The sequence below is a fragment of the Scyliorhinus torazame genome, chromosome 2, assembly GCF_047496885.1.
Source record: "Scyliorhinus torazame isolate Kashiwa2021f chromosome 2, sScyTor2.1, whole genome shotgun sequence".
In the NCBI taxonomy this organism is placed as follows: Eukaryota; Metazoa; Chordata; class Chondrichthyes; order Carcharhiniformes; family Scyliorhinidae; genus Scyliorhinus; species Scyliorhinus torazame.
In genome coordinates, this window is record NC_092708.1 from 94,550,465 (window position 1) to 94,571,526 (window position 21,062).

The 21,062-nt window shown below is 47.5% G+C and overlaps 1 protein-coding gene across 1 annotated transcript in view; it reads left to right on the plus strand.

Annotated features, from left to right (window-relative positions):
• Positions 1 to 21,062, plus strand: part of ifih1 (interferon induced with helicase C domain 1) — a 209,436-nt gene that overhangs the window by 136,976 nt on the left and 51,398 nt on the right. The window contains exons 6-7 of the mRNA XM_072474262.1: positions 16,534 to 16,739; positions 17,135 to 17,251. Of these exons, the coding sequence (XP_072330363.1) occupies positions 16,534 to 16,739; positions 17,135 to 17,251 (323 nt within the window). The remainder of the gene's footprint in view (positions 1 to 16,533; positions 16,740 to 17,134; positions 17,252 to 21,062) is intronic.

Consider the following 21,062-nt stretch of genomic DNA (forward strand, 5'->3'; position numbering starts at 1 on the left):
AGTTTGGTTTTCCTGGACCAATCCAAAGTGATTCTTAGCTCCTGAGAGATCATTTCGATTACTTTCCTTTTCCAGCCTGGTAACCTTTAACGCTAGAACTGTCTATCATGCTGAGGACTTTCTTAGAAATTCTCCCTCTGGTGCAAACTAGTAGAATCTTCCAGTCTTGTTTCAAATCCTCACAAAAGTGGTCTTTTCAATCCCAACAGGAACTCCCATCTGCACAGTGAGCAATAGAGACTCTCGGCTTGTAGTTCTTCTTTCTCCCCCAGACGCAAGCACACTGCCTGGGATGGACTATTTGGCACCCGCTTTCATAGCAGAATTCCCAATGTGCATATTGGTGAGAGGATGCAACTGGGTCATTTCAACCCATTTTCATCCGATTAATGGGCAGATTATTCTCCACGCTTTCATGCTGCTCCGGTCCTCTTGGCTGGGATTCATATGGACGTGAATTGGTGAAAGTACTTTCCAGTGTAGCCTTGACGTGGGGGTCTTCGCAGTGGGCTAAGGGAGTGAGTATGTAACATTGATGCTCCCAAAGTTCATCGAAGGGGACCCTTTCCCACACAATGCAAATCCTGCCCCCCCCCCCCACACACCTCATCAGACACCCCCATTCAGAAACCCTCATCAGACCCTCAAATCAGAGACCTCCCATCATACCCCCACCTGACCTCATCCCATCAGAGATCCCCACCAGAGACCTTTCCAATTCAGAGACCCTTCATATCAAAGACACTCCCATCAGAGACCCCCTCCATATCAGAGAACCCCCCTATCAGTCACCCCAGCCTGGAAGGTAAGGAGCATTGCAGGCATAAACAGTGAAAACTCATTGCTTTATCACTTACCTATCTCTTACACCTGCTACCTTAAACAAATCTGTAGAACGCAGCAGTTGTTACTTCAGAGAAAGCCAAAATACATCACAACTTTAAATCCCCCAGATCACTTGATCTGCAAGGCTTCTTTTCACTTTGAAAGAGAAACAGCTTTTAGTATGCCGTAATTGACAGGATAATAGCTTTCAGACAGTCCGATGTTTGGAGTGTTTATTTTCATTTCTCTTCACGCTTGAATGTATTTCAAGTACCCTGCTGTGAGTCTAACCACAATGTTTATAAACACCTAGCTATTGGTTAGTACTGCTGCCTATGGCGCTGAGGTCCCGGGTTCATTCCCGGCTCTGGGTCACTGTCCATGTTGAGTTTGCACATTCTCCCCCTGTCTGCGTGGGGTTCACCTCCACAACCCAAAGATGTGCAGGTTAGGTGGATTGGCCAGGCTAAATTTCCCCTTAATTGGGTATTCTAAATTTAAGAGACAAAACCTAGCTAAGATTGACAGGTCGTCACCACAGCAAAAGCAGTTAAGTGCTTTCTACTGAGAAAAAGAGGAAGTGAAAGCACTTGCCTCCTCTGTTTATAAACATTCTGGTGGTCTCAGATGGGGGTCGCTGGGGAGTGGTCGAGTCACGCTCATACATACGTGCTGTGGGAGGGAGGGTACCCAGAAATTCCCATGTATGCTGGGGGGAGGTTGCCCTTACTTGCCAGCAGGAGTTGCAAGATTTGCATTGTGGGGGAGAAAATGGCAGCCCAATAGCAGAATTCTGAATGGAGTCCCGTGAGCTCCCTGCCATGCCGACATTTGCAAGGTAAGGGAGAGTGAATCACTCCTGGGCACCACTCCTAGCACCAGCGCAGTCCAAGAGCAATTCTACTCCGATGGCAGAACATGACCTCTCAAATGAAGAATCCAGCCCCCTACGTCTGTAAATTTTCATGGATATCTTCAAAATCCTTCCGCTCTCAATGGTTACCTGAACCACATGAGCCTTGTATCCAGGTAGAAATGCTGATTAGCTATTCTTGAGATCCCAACTGCCTTTTATTAGGAAGTTGTCTCTTAGAATTCTTTAAAGATGAAATAAAAAGTAAATGCAGCACCGTTGGATGAAGTAGGAGCGCAGAGTAATTACATTTTTAAAAATGAAGGAAGGAGATATTTAAAAATCTATAGCAAGCGAATGTTAGAACAAATCCGGTTTGATCTTGGAGCTGGTACTGGCAAAGAGGGATCTCAGCTCAGCCTCAGACTTTTAATTTATACTCTTAGTAAAAATCAATTAAAAAACATACTTTGAATAAAATATGTTTCAACAAAAAGAATCTATCTCTAACTCAACTATGGGATTAAGAGTCCCATTATCTGCTAACTGAGCTAGACGGACTTTGTAGGAACTCCCTGCTCACCGCCTTTCCAACTTGTTCAGCGACTTTATAAATGTGTTCGCACTCCATTATTAGACAAACAAACTATTTGCCATTTGGACATCTTTTTGTACATGTTCAGTGCTCAGGAAGTGGTGGAAGCAACTGGTACTTTTTCACTTATTATCAAATCCAGACCTTGGGACTAAAATGGCATATTTTGAACTGCTTAGTAAATTTCAGAGATAACGGGCGACATTCTCCGACCCCCCGCCGGGTCAGAGAATCGGCGGGGGCTGGCGTGAATCCCGCCCCTGACGGTTGCCGAAGTCTCCGGCACCGGATATTCGGCGGGGGCGGGAATCGCGCCGCGCCGGTTGGCGGGCCGCCTCGCTCGATTCTCCGGCCCGGATGGGCCGAAGTCCCGCCGATAAATTGCCTGTCCCGCCGGCGTATATTAAATCACCTACCTTACCGGCGGGACAAGGCGGCGTGGGCGGGGTCCTGGGGGGGGCGCGGGGCGATCTGACCCCGGGGGGTGCCCCCACGGTGGCCTGGCCCGCGATCGGGGCCCACCGATCCGCGGGCGGGCCTGTGCCGTGGGGGCACTCTTTCCCTTCCGCCTCCGCCACGGTCTCCACCATGGCGGAGGTGGAAGAGACTCCCTCCACTGCGCATGCGCGGGAATGCCGTCAGCGGCCGCTGACCCTCCCGCGCATGCGCCGCCCGGAGATGTTATTTCCGCGCCAGCTGGCGGGGCAACAAAGCCCGTTTCCGCCAGCTGGCGGGGCGGAAATTCCTCCGGCGTCGGCCTAGCCCCTCAATGTTGGGGTTTGGCCCCCCAAGATGCGGAGCATTCCGCACCTTTGGGGCGGCGCGATGCCTGTCTGATTGGCGCCGTTTTGGGCGCCAGTCGGCGGACATCGCGCCGTTTCCGGAGAATTTCGCCCAACATTCTCATTTAGTTGCACTGTCATGATGGGAAGAACTGTGTTTCAACCAGGATAAATCAGAAGAAAAAAAAATTGTTTAAAATCTGCAATTCCGGAGAGTCAGGGGGCAGAGTTGAATATGGTAGCCATCACAAAGGAGAAAGTGCTAGAGAAACATAGAGGTCTAAAAATTGATAAATCTCCGGTACCAGATGGACTACATCCTAGAGTTCTAAAGGAGATAGCTGTAGAAATAGTGGAGGCGTTAGTTATGATCTTTCAAAAGTCACTGGAGTCAGGGAAAGTCCCAGAGGATTGGAACATCGCTGTTGTAACCCCCCTGTTCAAGAAGGGAACAAGGAAAAAGATGGAAAATTATAGGCCAATTAGCCTAACCTCGGTTGTTGGCAAGATTCTAGAATCCATTGTTAAGGATGAGATTTCTAAATTCTTGGAAGTGCAGGGTCAGATTAGGACAAGTCAGCATGGATTTAGTAAGGGGAGGTCGTGCCTGACAAACCTGTTAGAGTTCTTTGAAGAGATAACAAATAGGTTAGACCAAGGAGAGCCAATGGATGTTATCTATCTTGACTTCCAAAAGGCCTTTGATAAGGTGCCTCACGGGATACTGCTGAGTAAAATAAGGGCCCATGGTATTCGAGGCAAGGTACTAACATGGATTGACGATTGGCTGTCAGGCAGAAGGCAGAGAGTTGGGATAAAAGGTTCTTTTTCGGAATGGCAACCGGTGACGAGTGGGTCCCGCAGGGTTCAGTGTTGGGGCCACAGCTGTTCTCTTTATATATTAACAATCTAGATGACGGGACTGGGGGCATTCTGGCTAAGTTTGCAGATGATACAAAGATAGGTGGAGGGGCAGGTAGTATGGAGGAGGTGGGGAGGCTGCAGAAATATTTAGACAGTTTAGGAGAGTGGTCCAAGAAATGGCTGATGAAATTCAACGTGGGCAAGTGCGAGGTCTTGCACTTTGGAAAAAAGAATAGAGGCATGGACTATTTTCTAAACGGTGACAAAATTCATAATGCTGAAGTGCAAAGGGACTTGGGAGTCCTAGTCCAGGATTCTCTAAAGGTAAACTTGCAGGTTGAGTCCGTAATTAAGAAAGCAAATGCAATGTTGTCATTCATCTCAAGAGGCTTGGAATATAAAAGCAGGGATGTACTTCTGAAGCTTTATAAAGCATTAGTTAGGCCCCATTTAGAATACTGTGAGCAATTTTGGGCCCCACACTCAGGAAGGACATACTGGCACTGGAGCTGGTCCAGCGGAGATTCACACGGATGATCCCAGGAATGTAGGCCTAACATACGATGAACGTTTGAGGATCCTGGGATTATATTCATTGGAGTTTAGGAGGTTGAGGGGAGATCTAATAGAAACTTACAAGATAATGAATGGCTTAGATAGGGTGGATGTAGGGAAGTTGTTTCCATTAGCAGGGGAGACTAGGACCCGGGGGCACAGCCTTAGAATAAAAGGGAGTCACTTTAGAACAGAGATGAGGAGAAATCTCTTCAGCCAGAGAGTGGTGGGTCTGTGGAATTCATTGCCACAGAGGGCGGTGGAGGCCGGGACGTTGAGTGTCTTTAAGACAGAAGTTGATAAATTCTTGATTTCTCGAGGAATTAAGGACTATGGAGAGAGAGCGGGTAAATGGAGTTGAAATCAGCCATGATTGAATGGTGGAGTGGACTCGATGGGCTGAATGGCCTTACTTCCGCTCTTATGTCTTATGGTCTTATGGACATTCTATGGTTAAAGTTGGAAGTTTAGATTGGCTCAGCATCAATATCTTGATGGGAGAAATTGGAGATGCGTCGAAGACCTCAGTGCAGGCTAAGTGCGCATGTGCAACTCTTCCTGGCATCTGATTGATCAACGTCAGGATTAAAATGCAGTTAAAGACAAATGTTATGTACCAAATGTGAACACTTAAATACTGGCTGTTCATTTTGATTATCGGTCTATTGTGTAGCTTTGGACATATAATTTGTTACAGATCCTGCTTTCAAGTAACAAGATTGGTTGGAAAGTGATTCAGGCAACAATAAATTAACAAACACATCATGAAGTTCATAAAATGCTTGGATTTTTAACCTGTGTTTGCAACAGTTATGAATCCTTAAACACTGGCAAAGTACAACAGGATTTAATGGCTCTCACCTGTCATTTGAAATGTCAGTCCATGGGCTACACATGACTCTTGTTTAATATTGGTTTGAAAATTGTTACATTGATTTGTTGCAGTGTCTGTAAATGCAGCTGTTAAAATGCAAAAAGCCCCAATTACTGTATAACATGTTATTCTAGCATCTACTTTATTTGGATAATGAGTAAAATCCATTCTGCTCTCTCCATTTCTCATTCATTATACTTCTCAGTTGCAAAAGGATTTTAGACAGGCAGCATTCTATCTAATTGCAAGTAATAAGAGCATATTATAATGAGGGGATGGGGAATTCAGATGATATGAAGACACACAAGTTGTTTTTGGATACAATCTAAATATTATCCAAATTGCAGCTTCATTAATCATTTACATGTTGTGTCAGCATTGTCTCAGTGATAGCACTGAGTCAGAAGGGCAAAGTTTCAAGGTCTACTGTCAAGACCTGAACACATAATCTAGGCTCTCACTTCAGCACAGTAGTGACGGATTACTTCACTGTCAGAGGTGCTGTCTACTCTCTTAGATGCACATAGACATGGTACTACTTGAAGAAGAGCAGGCAATTTCGGCCAGTGCCCTAGCCAACATTTAGCCCCCAGCCTCAACCATCTAAAACAGATTACCTGGTCACTTGTCTAATCACTTGTTGGTAGGATCTTGCTGTGTACAAGTTGACTGTGAAGATTTACTATTATAACAAATCATACAACAAATGGTGTACTCTGATGCCCTCAATTAGAAGTCAGCTTATTACTCATTCCCAGCCACCCAAATTTCTACGCATTGACATGAGCTCCATATTGGATTATCAAGGCAGATGCTGTAAATGTGCGCTCCCTGTGAAGAGCTTTTTGTCTTGAATTCCAGGTAAGGAAATCAACAATCACAATGAGAATTTTTATCCATTCAATTTTCTGAACATAAAATCCTGCAAAACATGCTGGTGTCCAAATTCAAGTTCCTAATATGTGCTCCATGTATGCAAAGCTCCTGAACAAGATTACTAAATCTTAATGTCAAATACAATATTCTCAATGCAAGATATTTAAAAATCAAAAAGAATGCAGGAAATGTGTTTTGATGAGGTTTCACTTACTCTGTAAGTGGCTTGGAGATGTCTAGTATTTAGTTTTTCTTTAGCTTTTATTTACACATTGTTCTCTGGACACAAACTGTTCTGCATCTTGCTCCCCTGGAGGTGCCTGGTCATTAGATCCTGATGTCATGCTTCCATCATCAGTAACATCATTGTCAAATTACCATAACCATTAACCTTTTAGTCTACATGTGCCACCTTTATTTATCTACTATCCTGATGTACTATTCCAAGCACATTAAGGACCATTGGGATAAATTTGCACCTTTGCTTTTTGAGCAGTAATCTGGTGAAGTGGATTATAGACTGAAAATTGTCCAGATTCTATAGTGGACAGGCAATCTGTACCTCCGGACTACCATTCAGGCAATAAACAGAAACATTTGCCCCATGGTGTTTCCAGGTGATATGGTAGCACAGTGGTTAGCAATGGTGCTTCACAGCGCCAGGGTCCCAGGTTCGATTCCTGGCTTGGGTCACTGTCTGTGCGGAGTCTGCACGTTGTCCCTGTGTCTGCGTGGGTTTTCTCCGGGTGCTCCGGTTTCCTCCCACAAGTGTTAGGTAATTTGGACATTCTGAATTCTCCCTCTGTGTATCCAAACAGGCGCCGGAGTGTGGCGACTAGGGGATTTTTACCGTAACTTCATTGCAGTGTTAATGTAAGCTTACTTGTGACAATAAAGATTATTATTATTATAGAAGAAGTTGCATATCAATAAATGGGTTTGAAGATTTATTATTGTAGTCCTACAGATATTGAGGTTGTGACTTTTTATAGTATAATTGTTTCAATCCCAGATGATTGTGTAACTGGACAGGAGGATTCCAGAATGGAACCATGGCTCACAGCCTTTACTTTTTTGATACAAAACATGGCAAAACAGAGTCACAAGACCATGAATTAGTTTTAACAAGAAGGAGAAACATTCATTAAACATGAAAAATTGGATTATAATACAATACTCCTTTATTCACCCCTTAGTTTAACAAGACAAATAGATTTAAAGGTTAACATGGACTACAAAGTACATCTTAAGGTACAATGGTCTCATTAACACAAAGCCCTGTTTAAGTACATAAGATGACTAGTCAAAAACACACTCTCCGCTCTGAACCCAAGTTAGTGTCTGTGGATTTCTCCTCAGAATTCCCCCACAATATGACCACATGAGAGTCTGCAAATTCCACTTCCAAAATCATGCTTTCAAATCTTCTCATTATAATGCTTTCCCTGAGCGATTTGCAGCCTGAAATTCAATCCAGATTTTACAAACAAAGTTTTCACTCCACTTTTTAAAACAAATATTTTTATTCTCCTTCTTTTTCATATTTTCATCCAAATTTAAACCCACCAACAAACCATCAACAATAACAAATACATGGGCAGCATGGTGGCACAGTGGTTAGCCGAGCTGCCTCACGGCACCGAGGCCCCCGGTTCGATCCTGCTCTGGGTCACTGTCTGTGTGGAATTTGCACATTCCCCCCGTGTTTGTGTGGGTTTCGCCCCCACAATCCAAAGATATGCAGGGTAGGTGGATTGGCCAAGCTAAATTCCCCCTTAATTGGAAAAAATGAATTGAGTACACTAAATTAAAACAAATTAAAAAAAACAATAACAAATACAATGTCAAACCCCTGGTCAACAATTCCCTCCTCCCCCCCAACATTTTAAATACAAACATCAAAGAAAAATAATCGGGAATCCACCATCCACCCATATATAGTCATCAACATCATACATAGTCCAACATCCCCCCCCACCCCAATGTTCGATGTCATCCAATTCTTGAAAGTACATAATGAACAAAGCCCATGAATTGTAGAACCCTTCCATCCTCCCCCTCAACTCAAACTTCACCTTCTCGAGTGTTAAAAACTCGAACAGATCCCCCCGCCACACCATGACACAGGGTAGAGAGACTGACCTCCACCCCAACAGGATACACCTTCGGGCGAACAGCGAGGCGAAGGCTAAAACATCTGCCTCCGCACCCGTTCCCAACCCCGGCTGATCCGATACCCCGAACATGGCCTCCTGAGGACCCGGCTCAAGTCTCACATGTACCACCTTCAAAATTACCCTGGACACCTCCCTCCAATATCCTTCCAGCTTTGGGCAGGACCAAAACATATGAACGTGGTTTGCGCCCACCCCCCTCAATGCTCACAAACATCCTCTGCCCCCTCAAAGATGTGAAGATGCCGGCGTTGGACTGGGGTGAGATCAGTAAAAAGTCTTACAACACCAGGTTAAAGTCCAACAGGTTTGTTTCGATGTCACTAGCTTTCGGAGCGCTGCTCCTTCCTCAGGTGAATGAAGAGGTCTGTTCCAGAAACATATATATCGACAGATTCAAAGATGCCAGACAATGCTTGGAATACGAGCATTAGCAGTTGATTAAATCTTTACAGATCCAGAGATGGGGTAACCCCATCTTAAAGAGGTGTGAATTGTGTCAAGCCAGGACAGTTGGTAGGATTTTGCAGGCCAGATGGTGGGGGATGAATGTAATGCGACGTGAATCCCAGATTGCGGTTGAGGCCGCACTCATGTGTGCGGAACTTGGCTATAAGTTTCTGCTCGGCGATTCTGCGTTGTCGCGCGTCCTGAAGGCCGCCTTGGAGAACGCTTGCCCGGAGATCAGAGGCTGAATGCCCTTGACTGCTGAAGTGTTCCCCGACTGGAAGGGAACATTCCTGCCTGGCGATTGTCGCGCGATGTCCGTTCATTCGTTGTCGCAGCGTCTGCATGGTCTCGCCAATGTACCACGCTTCGGGACATCCTTTCATGCAGCGTATGAGGTAGACAACGTTGGCCAAGTCGCACGAGTATGTACCGCGTACCTGGTGGGTGGTGTTCTCACGTGTAATGGTGGTATCCATGTCGATGATCTGGCACGTCTTGCAGAGATTGCCATGGCAGGGTTGTGTGGTGTCGTGGTCACTGTTCTGAAGGCTGGGTAGTTTGCTGCAAACAATGGTTTGTTTGAGGTTGCACGGTTGTTTGAAGGCAAGTAGTGGGGGTGTGGGGATGACCTTGGCAAGATGTTCATCTTCATCAATGACGTGTTGAAGGCTGTGAAGAAGATGTCGTAGTTTCTCCGCTCCGGGAAAGTACTGGACGACGAAGGGTATTCTGTCGGTCGTGTCCCATGTTTGTCTTCTGAAATGAAATGAAAAGCCACAAGTAGGCTTCAATGAAGTTACTGTGAAAAGCCCCTAGTCGCCACATTCCAGCGCCTGTTCGGGGAGGCCTTCTGAGGAGGTCGGTGCGGTTTTTTGCTGTGGCGCGTTGGAACTGTCGATTGATGAGTCGAGCACCATATCCCGTTCGTACGAGGGCATCTTTCAACGTCTGTAGATGTCTGTTACGCTCCTCCTCGTCTGAGCAGAACCTGTGTATATGGAGAGCTTGTCCATAGGGGATGGCTTCTTTAATGAGTCGGCTCATCCTCACCTTTGTGAGGTGCACCCAATACACCACCTTCAGTTGTACCAGCCCCAACCTTGCGCACAAAGTTGAGGCATTCACCCTCCGGAGCACCTCACACCACAACCCCTCCTCCATGCCCTCTACCAACTCCTCCTCCCACTTTGTCTTCAACCCCTCCAGCGGTGCCTTCTCTTCCAGAATCGCCCCATAAATAGCCGACACCATCCCCTTCTCCATTTCCCCTGTCGTCAGCACCACCTCCAACAGTGTGGGCACCGGTGCCACCGGAAAGCTCTGTATCCTTCTTAGCGAAATCTCGGACCTGCATATACCTAAATATTTCGCCTGTCCCAATCCATATCTCGCCTTCAGTTCCGCAAACAGGCCCTCCAGAAACAAATCCTTTCATGTCCTAACTCCCTTCTCCTCCATCTCCAAAAATTCCCATCCCACTTCCCTAGGTCAAATCTGTGATTCCCCCGAATCGGTATTTCCCTTGTCCCCGCCCCCAACCTAAAGTGCTGCCGCAACTGCCTCCAGACCTTTAATGCCGCTCCTACTACCGGACACTTTGAGTATTTCCCCAGGGCCATCGGGAGCGGCGCTGTTGCCAATGCCCTCAGCCCCAACCCCCTGCACAGACTCTCCTCCATTCTGACCCACTGCGAGCCCCCACCCTCCCAGCTCCTCACCTTCTCCGCATTCACCGCCCAGTAATAACATAATTAATTTGGAAGACCCAATCCCCTTGACTGCCGTCCTCTCTGCAACAGCACCTCTTTAATCCTGGCCTAGCCTCCTCCTCCTCCATCTCCCCCTCCCCCCCAATATAAACAAGGTAATCATCCTTTCCACCTCCTTGAAAAATGCCTTTGGCAGGAAGATCGGCAGGCATTGAAAAATAAACAAGAATCGTGGCAACGCGTTCATTTTAATTGCCTGTACCCTACCTGCCAGCGACAGAGGGAGACCATCCCATCTTGTCAGATCTGCTTTCACCCTCCCCACCAAACTAGTAATGTTATACCTGCGGAGCACCCCCCAATCCCGTGCCACCTACTCTTCCAGATATCTAAAGTGAGTCCCTGCCCTACGGAATGGTAGACTCCCATACCTGCCTTCACCCCTAGCCGCGACATCACAAAATATTCACTTTTCTCTAAATTAAGTTTATATCCCGAGAAAGACCCAAATACTCAAAGCAACTCCAACATGCCCGCCATCGACCCACTCGGTTCCGATACATCCAACAGCAAGTCGTCTGCATACAAAGATACCCTATGCTCCACGCCCCCCCCCCCCCCGAACTATCCCTTTCCACACCTCCAAACTCCTCAACGCGATAGCCAACGGCTCAATCTCAAGCGCGAACAACAGGGGGGACATAGGACATCCCTGCCTGGTCCTACGGTGCAGATCAAAATATCCTGAATTCATGATATTTGTGCGGACACTCAGACTTGGCTCCCTAGACAACAGCCTTACCCAATCTACAAATTGTGGCCCAATCTCAAACCGCTCCAGAACTGCCATCAATTACCCCCACTCTACTCAGTCAAACGCCTTCTCGGTGTCCAATGCCACGACCACCCCTGTCTCCCTCCCTTCCGCCGGTGTCATAACCACATTCAATACCCTCCTAATGTTCGAAAAGAGCTGCCTCCCCTTCACAAACCCCGTCTGATCTTTGCCTATCACCTTCGGGAGGCACTCCTCCAACCTACCTGCCAATACCTTCACCAACACCTTTGTGTCAACATTCAAAAGTGATATGGGTCTGTACGACCCACCTTTTGTCAGATCCTTATCCTTCTTGAGCAACAGGGAGATCTTTGCCTGCCCCAAAGTCTGTGGCAACACCCTCTTCCTTATTGCCTTCTCAAACATTCCCAACCTCAGCGGCGCCAACTTATCTTAAAATTTCTTGTAATACTCCACTGGAAACCCATCTGGCCTTGCAACCTTCCCCGACTGCGCCCTCCCAATCGCATCTTTTATCTCCTGCTCCGTTATCGCCCCATCCAATATGTCCCTATCCCCTCCCCCAACCTTGGCTATTCCAAACCATCCAGGAATTCCTGCATCTCCCAATCTCCCCCAGGTGGCTCCAACCTATACAATCTCTCGTAAAACTCTTCAAACACAGTATTAATCTGATCCGGAGCCACCACCAAATTCCCTGCACTATCCCGCACCTGAACAATTTCCCTCGCCACTGCCTCCCTCCGAAGCTGGCCTGCCAACATGTGCCCTTCCTTCTCTCCATATTCGTAAACCGGTCCCCTTGCCCACCTCAATTGGTGTACCGCCATCCTTGTGGACAGCCGGTCAAAACTCGCCTGTCGCTCCTTCCTCTTTTCCAACTTCGCTGGATCCCCGTCTTCTGCATAACTCCTGTCTACCTCCAGCATCTCATCTATTACCCTTTGGTGTCCACCCTCTGCTCCTTATCCACCTTTGCCTTAAACAAGATCACTTCCCCCCTCACCAACTCCTTTAGAGCTTCTCAAACCATCGCCTGCAAAACCTCCCCTGTACAATTGAACCTCACATATTCCTCAGTATAATTTCCCAATCTTATCATAGAACCCTCATCTAAACAGCCCCACATCTAATCTCCACCCCGGCCTCTGCACTGCCCACTTCTCCAACACCACATCAACCCAGTGTGGTGGATGGTCCAATATCGCAATTGCCGAGTATTCCGACCACTTAATCCCAGCCAACATCCCCTTCCCCACCACAAAAAAATCAATTTGCGAATAAATCTTGTAGACCGAGGAGAAAAAAACGTACTCCCGTTCCGCCATTAGTCCAGCCAATGCCTTCGGCCCCTCCCCCCCGACAGGACAAGCATGTGCGGCCGTGACCTGTCCAATCTCGGCTCCTGCAACAGGTTCCAGTCCCCACCCACTATCAATTGAATCAAAGTCGAGGATGGCCCCACATACCTTCACAAATCCTGCATTATCCCAGTTGAGACCATACACGCTTACCAGTGCCACCAGCCTCCACTCCAATGCCTCTGTCACTGTCACATACCTGCCTCCCTGGTCTGCAACCACTTTCTCCATGTGGAACCGTACTCTTTTGCTAACCAGGATCGCTACCCCTTGAGCCTACCATCAAATCCCGAATGAAACACCTGGCTGAGCCAGCCCTTCCTAAGCCTCACCTGGTTCTTCACCCTCAAGTGAGCGCCCTGCAGCATCGCCACATCGACCTTCAAACCTTTCAGATGCGCAAGCACCCTTGATCTCTTGACTGGGCCACCCAACCCCCTCACGTTCCACGTAACTATCCTAACCGGGGCCTCTCACCCCCCCCCCCCCCCCCTCCCTTCTTATCCACCATCATCGTAACACCGGGCCCTGCCCCATGAGCCTCACCCGCTCCTCTCCATTGTTAACATCGATCCCCCTCCCAGAATCCCCTTGCATTTCCTCTCGAAAACCCCTCACCCAGTATCGATCCCCTCCCTCCCTTCACACCACTTAGGCCCATCGAAACCTGCTCGCCAGGCTCCAATATCTGCAGCACCTCCCCCACCTCACCTCAGTTCACTAGCCGACTTAAGTTAGCTATCGCGGGGGCCCCCACCCAAGGCTTTCCCTCCCCTCCCGCCCAGTCCCAGTAAAACAATCAAACCCAAACATCTCAATAAAAAACAAAACCATCGCGACAAAGAATGACAGTCAAAAAATTAAACTCTATAACAGCGTGAAGTGAATAAAGAACAATGTAGGTCAAACAATAACACATTTACACACTCTCCCAACTCCCCATTCACAGTCCACTACCCCTCTTTAGTTCCAGTCTTCACATTGTCCCAGGCCTTCTTCCTTCATGAACCATCTCGAAGTAGAAATCTCTGGCGTTGTAGGTCACCCTCAGCTTCGCTGGATACACCAAACGAAATCGCAACCCACTGTTGTATAATGCCATCTTAACTCGGCCGAAAACCGCTCGCCACTTTGCCAGCTCCACCGTCAAGTCCTGGTATATGCGAACTCCAGCACCAGCCCACTGCACCTCCCACTTTTGCTTCTCCCAGTTCAACACCTTCTCTTTCATGTGGTACTTGGGAAAGCAGATGATCACTGTGCTTGGTGGCTCATTTAACTTTGGCTTAGGCCTCCGCGATCAATGAGCTCAGTCCAGTTCATACAGGGCTCCTCACCCTCCTCCATCAATTCCACCAACATCTTGCCGAAATACCCCGTTGGCCTCGGGCCCGCTACCCCTTCAGGCAATTCCACAATCCTCAAATTTTGCTGCCTCAAACGGTTCTCAAAATCCCCAGCTTTGCTCGAAGCCCCTTATTTGCCTCGACCACCTCCGCAGCTCATCCCCCATCAAGGTGAGCTGATCGCTGTGCTGCGACATGTCTTCCTCCACTCCCTTCATCCTCTCGCTCTGCTCGACCTCAGCCGATGTCTTCGTCACAACCACTCTTACCGGGGCGACTGCCTCCTTCACCAGCATCTTCAAAGCCACTGCCATGTCCTTCCTCAACACCTCCAATTGCTTCGCAAACTGCTTCTCCAGCTCCAAAGACATCACCTCAGTCATCCTCTTTGCTGTGAACAGTGCGGCCGCACCCGGCAGCCCAGCCTCAGCCATCTTGCTAGCTGCCTGGCTGGCCCTTCCACTCGATGGTGAACACTCACTCCCTCCCTTCTTCAAGGATTTGTTAATCTTTTTGACATCCTTTGCCTTCCTTGTATGTTCTTTCAATCAATTATTCGCAAATTGCCCCCCGGGGACATGAATTTAAAACTCCTAAAAGCAAGCCTCATGCGACTTCCCCTCTGCATGCCACCACTCCACTTTTGTGGAAGCTCCACTCTACTTTTAACACTAAATTCTGTCCAGGATTTCACGCCGACACCATTAAGATTTATTTGTCTTAACTACTGTGAAAATTTCTCATAAGTGCTTTAAGTTTCAATTCCCAGAAGTCATTAAAATGACATCAACCATTTCATCTACCTCTGAAGTCTGCTGTCCCACTTTTAAATCTAGTTACTGCGAGTATCTTCTTAACAGAGATGAGGAGGAATTTCTTCAGCCAGAGGGTGGTGAATCTGTGGAACTCTTTGCCACAGAAGGCTGTGGGGGCCAAATCACTGAGCTCCTTTAAGACAGAGATAGATAGATTCTTGATCAATAAGGGGATCAGTGGTTATGAGGAGAAGGCAGGAGAATAGGGATGAGGAAAATATCAGCCATGATTGAATGACGGAGTAGACTCGACGGGCCGAGTGGCCTAATTCTGCTTCTATGTCTTATGGTCTAACTCAGAACACCTTGGCCGGGATTCACTGGCCGCCCTATTCTCAGGCGCCGTTTTTTGGGCGGCGGTGGGATTCCCGCCATACTGGTCGGGGGCCGTTGATAGCACTCCCCCCCCCCCCCCCCCACCCCCCGGCGATTTTCCGGGCCCCGCTGGGCCAAGCAGCTGTCCAGTTTTGGTCAGTCCCTCCGGCGTGAATTACATACCTCACGCATGCTGGGACCTGGCAAGTAAGTGTGCGGGGGCGATCCTTGGGGGGGGGGAACGGTGGCCTGGCCCGCGATCGGGGGGACTTCTTTCCTTTGCGCTGGGCTCCTGCATGTGTGGAAATACGGCGGCCGGTCCACGCATGCGTGAAATCACGCCGCCCCTTCTGCGCCGGCTGGAGCAGAGGGGACGACTCCAGTGGCAACCTAGCCCCCTAGAAAGGTGAGAATTTCCCATCTTGGGGGGTCGTTGACACCGAAGTTGTTGCTGCCGGTTTTCCCACCGGTGTAGGGACGTGGCCCCATTTTCAGAGAATCCCGCCCCTTGTTTACTCCTCTTTAAGTACTTGTGACCAATACCTTGGTCTCTAATTTTTTAACTTCAGCGTTTTTAGACACTCTTTATGTCCCAATTCCCTGGTTATCTGGACTGTAACTTGTATTTTAGGAAGCTTGCATCTTTGCTACTCCCTTGTCCTGTCCAGCTCCTCCTAGCAGGGTTTAGAGCTGTTAATTCCCTAATATCCTAGCTCCTACTGCTCTGGCAGCATAGTAGCACAGGGGCAGAAAGGTAGCACAATGGTTAGCACTGTTGCTTCACAGCGCCAGAATCCTAAGTTTGATTCCCGACTTGGGTCACTATCCGTGCATAGCCTGCATGTTCTCCCTGTGTCTGCGTGGGTTTCCTCCGTTTGCTCCGGTTTCCTCCCACAAGTCCCTAAACAGGGGCTGTTAGGTAACTTGGACATTCTTTGTGAGCCCGGATAGGCGCCTGAATGTGGCGACATGGGGATTTTCACAGTAACTTCATTGCAGTGTTAATGTAAACCTATTTGTACAATCAAGATTATTATTATTCCAGTTGCAGTGAAGCCAAGAAGAAAGGAAGGTGGCGTCATATTGCTAAGCAATTCCCACATGCTTATACCTTTCTTTATTTTTCACTCCATAGCCCTCACGAAGCACTATAGAAACCCAGTTGGAACTTAACCAACCCCCGCACACATACAAAGATGGGTTTTACACGTCCAGGAATGGAAACATTGAATTAAACTCACTTAAAACTATGCCTTATTTCTAATGTTTACAATGCAAAAATAAATCCCTTAAACTACTTCTGTATTCCTAACACAATATGAATACTTTGTTTTTACTAGATTTCTCACTGATAATAATTGATGAATGTCACCACACCCAGAAAGAAGGAGTTTACAAGAGCATAATGACAAGGTACATTGAGCAAAAGCTGAATAACAAAAAAGGGAATGCAGTGGTGACACTTCCACAGATCCTGGGATTGACAGCATCACCTGGTGTGGGCGGAGCAAAGAATAGAAAAAATGCAGAATCACACATTTTACAAGTAAGATTTTGCATTTGTTCTGCTATTTAAGTCTGTATAACTGGCAATTTGCTCTCGTCTATGCTTTGTCCATTGTCTGCCTTTCATTGTCTGCGGTTTTGGTTTTAACAGCCCTCAGACACTTTCGACAATGCCCCTCACCTCATTATTGCCCTGACGTACCAGCTTAGATTATGTGCCTTTGTGCAGCCTGAATGTACAACCTTTTAATTCATAGGTGGGAATGCTACACTGAGCCAAATAATGATTTAGACAGCAACAGGGGAAAACAGATTAGTTACAGGTAGGTTAATTGCTGACTGATGCTTTAGAACATCGAGGGCAAATCAGTCAACGTTACCATTTAACTTTTCTGTATGAATCTAACAGATTTTTGACCCTTTTGGATTTTGTAGATTTGTGCAAACCTTGATGCTTACAAAATAATGACTGTTAAGGAGCATCGCGTACAACTGAAAGACCAAGTGAAGGATCCTGTCAAAAAGATGGAGATTGCAGAAGAAAGACCAGAGGTACAAATAACTACTTCTAGGAGTCCATTTAAAGAACGTCCATTTCTAGCAAAAAATGTTTTGCTTTAATATTGGTCCAGACCAGTTTGAGGTGGCATGTGGTGAAGAATCTGGGAAATCCTCTCCGACACCATTAGGCAATCAACTACTGGAGCTTAGTTTGGTTCTTACATTCATTTCCCACTGTACCAACAACTTTGAAATGACTCGAGAACCTGAAATAACAAAGAACAATACAGCACAGGAACAGGCTCTTCGGCCCTCTAAGCCTGCACTGGTCATGATGGCAACCTTCGCCAAAACCCTCAGCACTTCCTTGTGCCATATCCCTCCATACCCATCTTATCCATGTGTTTGTCAAGATGCCTTTTGAATGCTGTTAATGTATCTGCTTCCATAGCCTCCCCGGGCAATGCACATTTCCTGTCAACTTTGCTCCACGGACTTTAAACCTATGCCCCCTGGTGACTGACCCCTCCACCCTGGGAAAGAGTGTCTGCCCATCCACTCTATTCATGCCCCTCATAAGCTTGTAGACCTCTATCAGGTCACCCCTCAACCTCCGTCTTTCTAATGTAAACAGTCCGAGTCTATTCAGCCTCTCCACATAGCTAACACCCTCCAGACCAGGCAACATCCTGGTAAACCTCCTCTGCACCCTCTCCAAAGCCTCCACATCCTTCTGGTAGTGTAGCAACCAGAATTGTGCGCAATATTCCAAGTGTGGCCTTACCAAGGTTCTATACAACTGTAGCATGACTTGCCAGTTTTTATACTGAATGCCCCGTCCAATGAAGGCAAGCAATCCGTATGCTTTCTTGATTACCTTGTCCACTTGTGTTGCCACCTTCAAAGATCTGTGGACATGCACGCCCAGATCTCTCTGAATTTCTGTATTCCTAAGAGTTTTGCCATTTACGGTATATTTCCCCTCTTTGTTAAACCTACCAAAAGGCATTACCTCACATTTGTCTGGATTAAACTCCATTTGCCATTTCTCTGCCCAATTCTCTAACCTATCTATGTCCTGCTGTATCTTCTGACAATCCTCAACACTATCTGCCGCTCCACCAACCTTGGTGTCATCAGTATTTTAGGGTAAATCCCATCTGGCCCAGGAGACCTGTCTATCTTAATATCTTTTAAAAGACCCAATACCGCCTCCTTTTCAATGTTAACATGATCCAGACTGTTCACACACCCTACCCACGAATCATCTTCCACAAAGTCCCTTTTTTTGGTGAACACTAATGCAAAGTACTCATTTGCCCATTTCCTCTGGCTCAACACATAGACTCCCCCCACTATCCTTAAGTGGTTCAATCCTTTTCCTGGTTACCCTCTTGCTTTTTACATATGATTATAAAGCTTTGGGATTCACCTTAAACCTACTTGCCAAGGAATTTTCATAACCCCTCCTAGCCACATTTCCGGGAGCGGGTGAGAGAGAGGGAGCCGGAGCGCAGCGAGTGCAGCTTGGGATTCAGGTAGGTGTTTAAACTAGCACCCAGGTTCCAGCGGCCTTAATTTTCGGAGCGGGAGAGAGAGAGGGTGCCGGAGCGCAGCGAGTGCAGCTTGGGATTCAGGTACGTGTTTAAACTTGCCCCCAGGTTCCAGCGGCCTTCATTTACGGGAGCGGGAGAGAGAGAGGGAGCCGGAGTGCAGCTTGGGATTCAGGTACGTGTTTAAACTTGCCCCCAGATTCCAGCGGCCTTCATTTTTCAGAGCGGGAGAGAGAGAGGGTGCCGGAGCGCAGCGAGTGCAGCTTGGGATTCAGGTACGTGTTTAAACTTGCCCCCAGGTTCCAGTGGCCTTCATTTCTGGGAGCAGGAGCGAGAGAGGGAGCCGGAGTGCAGCTTGGGAATCAGGTAGGTGCTTAAGTGTTTGATTTTTACCTCTATATAAGTTGGGCGGTTGCTAAACCCGAGACATTACACTTGTAGTGTCTCCCACTCTTCCACCTCCTCTAACCTAAGGGGGTGAGTGAATATCAGGTAAGCTCTCTTTTCTTTTTCTTTTATCTGCAAGTTATAGCTTCAGATTTTCGGCGGGAGCAGCGGCCAGGGGTCTGTCGGGAAGGTAAGTTTACCCTTTAAAAACTTACCTTGCAGGAGAAGCGGCCTTCAGATTTTTCGGCGGGAGCAGTGGCCAGGGCTCTGTCGGGAAGGTAAGTAGCTGGGAGAAATTTAACTCTTCCTGGGTTGGTAAGTATTGTGATTGGTAAGTAAAATCCTTATTCCTTTCACTTATTCATTATTTGATATTATATTTGTAATCAGTTAAGGTAAAATGTAAAAATGGCAGGAGATCCCAGACCTGTGTTATGCTCCTCATGCCCAATGTGGGCATTCAGGGACGCGGCCGATGCCCCTGACTCCTTCATGTGCGGGAAGTGTGTCCAGCTGCAGCTCCTGTTAGACCGCATGATGGCTCTGGAGCTGCGGATGGACTCACTTTGGAGCATCCGTGATGCTGAGGAGGTCGTGGATGGCATGTTCAGTGAGTTGGTCACACCGCAGATTAGGGTTGGTGAGGGAGACGGGGAATGGGTGACCAAAAGGCAGAGAAAGAGCAGGAAAGCGGTGCAGGTTTCTCCTGCAGTCATCTCCCTCCAAAACAGGTATACCGTTTTGGATACTGTTGGGGGAGATGACTCACCAGGGGAAGGCAGTAGTAGCCAGGCTCATGGCACCGTGGCTGGCTGTGCTGCACAGAAGGGCGGGAAAAAGATTGGCAGGGCTATAGTCATAGGGGATTCAATCGTAAGGGGAGTAGACAGGCGTAAGGGGAGTAGACTGGTCGAAAACGAGGCTCCCGAATGGTATGTTGCCTCCAGGGTGCACGGGTCAGGGACGTCTCAGATCGGCTGCAGGACATACTGAAGGGGGAGGGTGAACAGCCAGTTGTTGTGATGCATATAGGCACCAATGATATAGGTAAAAAACGGGATAGGTCCCACAATCAGAATTTAGGGAGTTAAGAGATAAGTTAAAAAGTAGGACCTCAAAGGTAGTAATCTCAGGATTGCTACCAGTGCCACGAGACAGTCAGAGTAGAAATTCAAGAATAGTCAGAATGAATACGTGGCTTGAGAGATGGTACAGGAGGGAGGGATTCAGAATTTTGGGACATTGGAACCGGTTCTGTGGGCGGTGGGACCATTACAAATCGGATGGTCTACACCTGGGCAGGATGTCCTAGGGGGTGCATTTGCTAACACTGTTGGGGAGGTTATAAACTAATGTGGCAGGGGGATGGGAACCAGATTATGAAGTTAGAGGTCATTAAAGAGGCAGCAACTAAAGCCAGTAAGGTACTAGATAATAAACTCAGTGTGACCAAGGGGAAGAGTAGACAGGGAAGAGATGATGGACGCAAAGGGACAGGTGGTCTGAGGTGCATTTGTTTCAATGCGAGAAGTGTAGCAGGTAAGGCAGATGAACTTAGGCTTTGGATTAGTACCTGGGAATATGACGTTATTGGTATTACGGAGACTTGGTTGAGGGAAGGGCAGGACTGGCAACTAAATATCCCAGGGTATAGATGCTTCAGGAGGGATAGAGAGGGAGGTAAAAGGGGTGCAGGAGTTGCATTACTGGTCAGAGATGATATCACAGCTATGATTAAGGAGGGCACGATGGAGGATTCGAGCACTGAGGCAATATGGGTAGAGCTAAGAAAGAAAGGCAGTAACATTGTTGGGACTTTACTACAGGCCTCCCAAAAGCGAGCGTAAAGTAGAGGTACAAATATGTAGCAGGTAAGGCAGATGAACTTAGGCGTTGGATTAGTACCTGTGAATATGACGTTA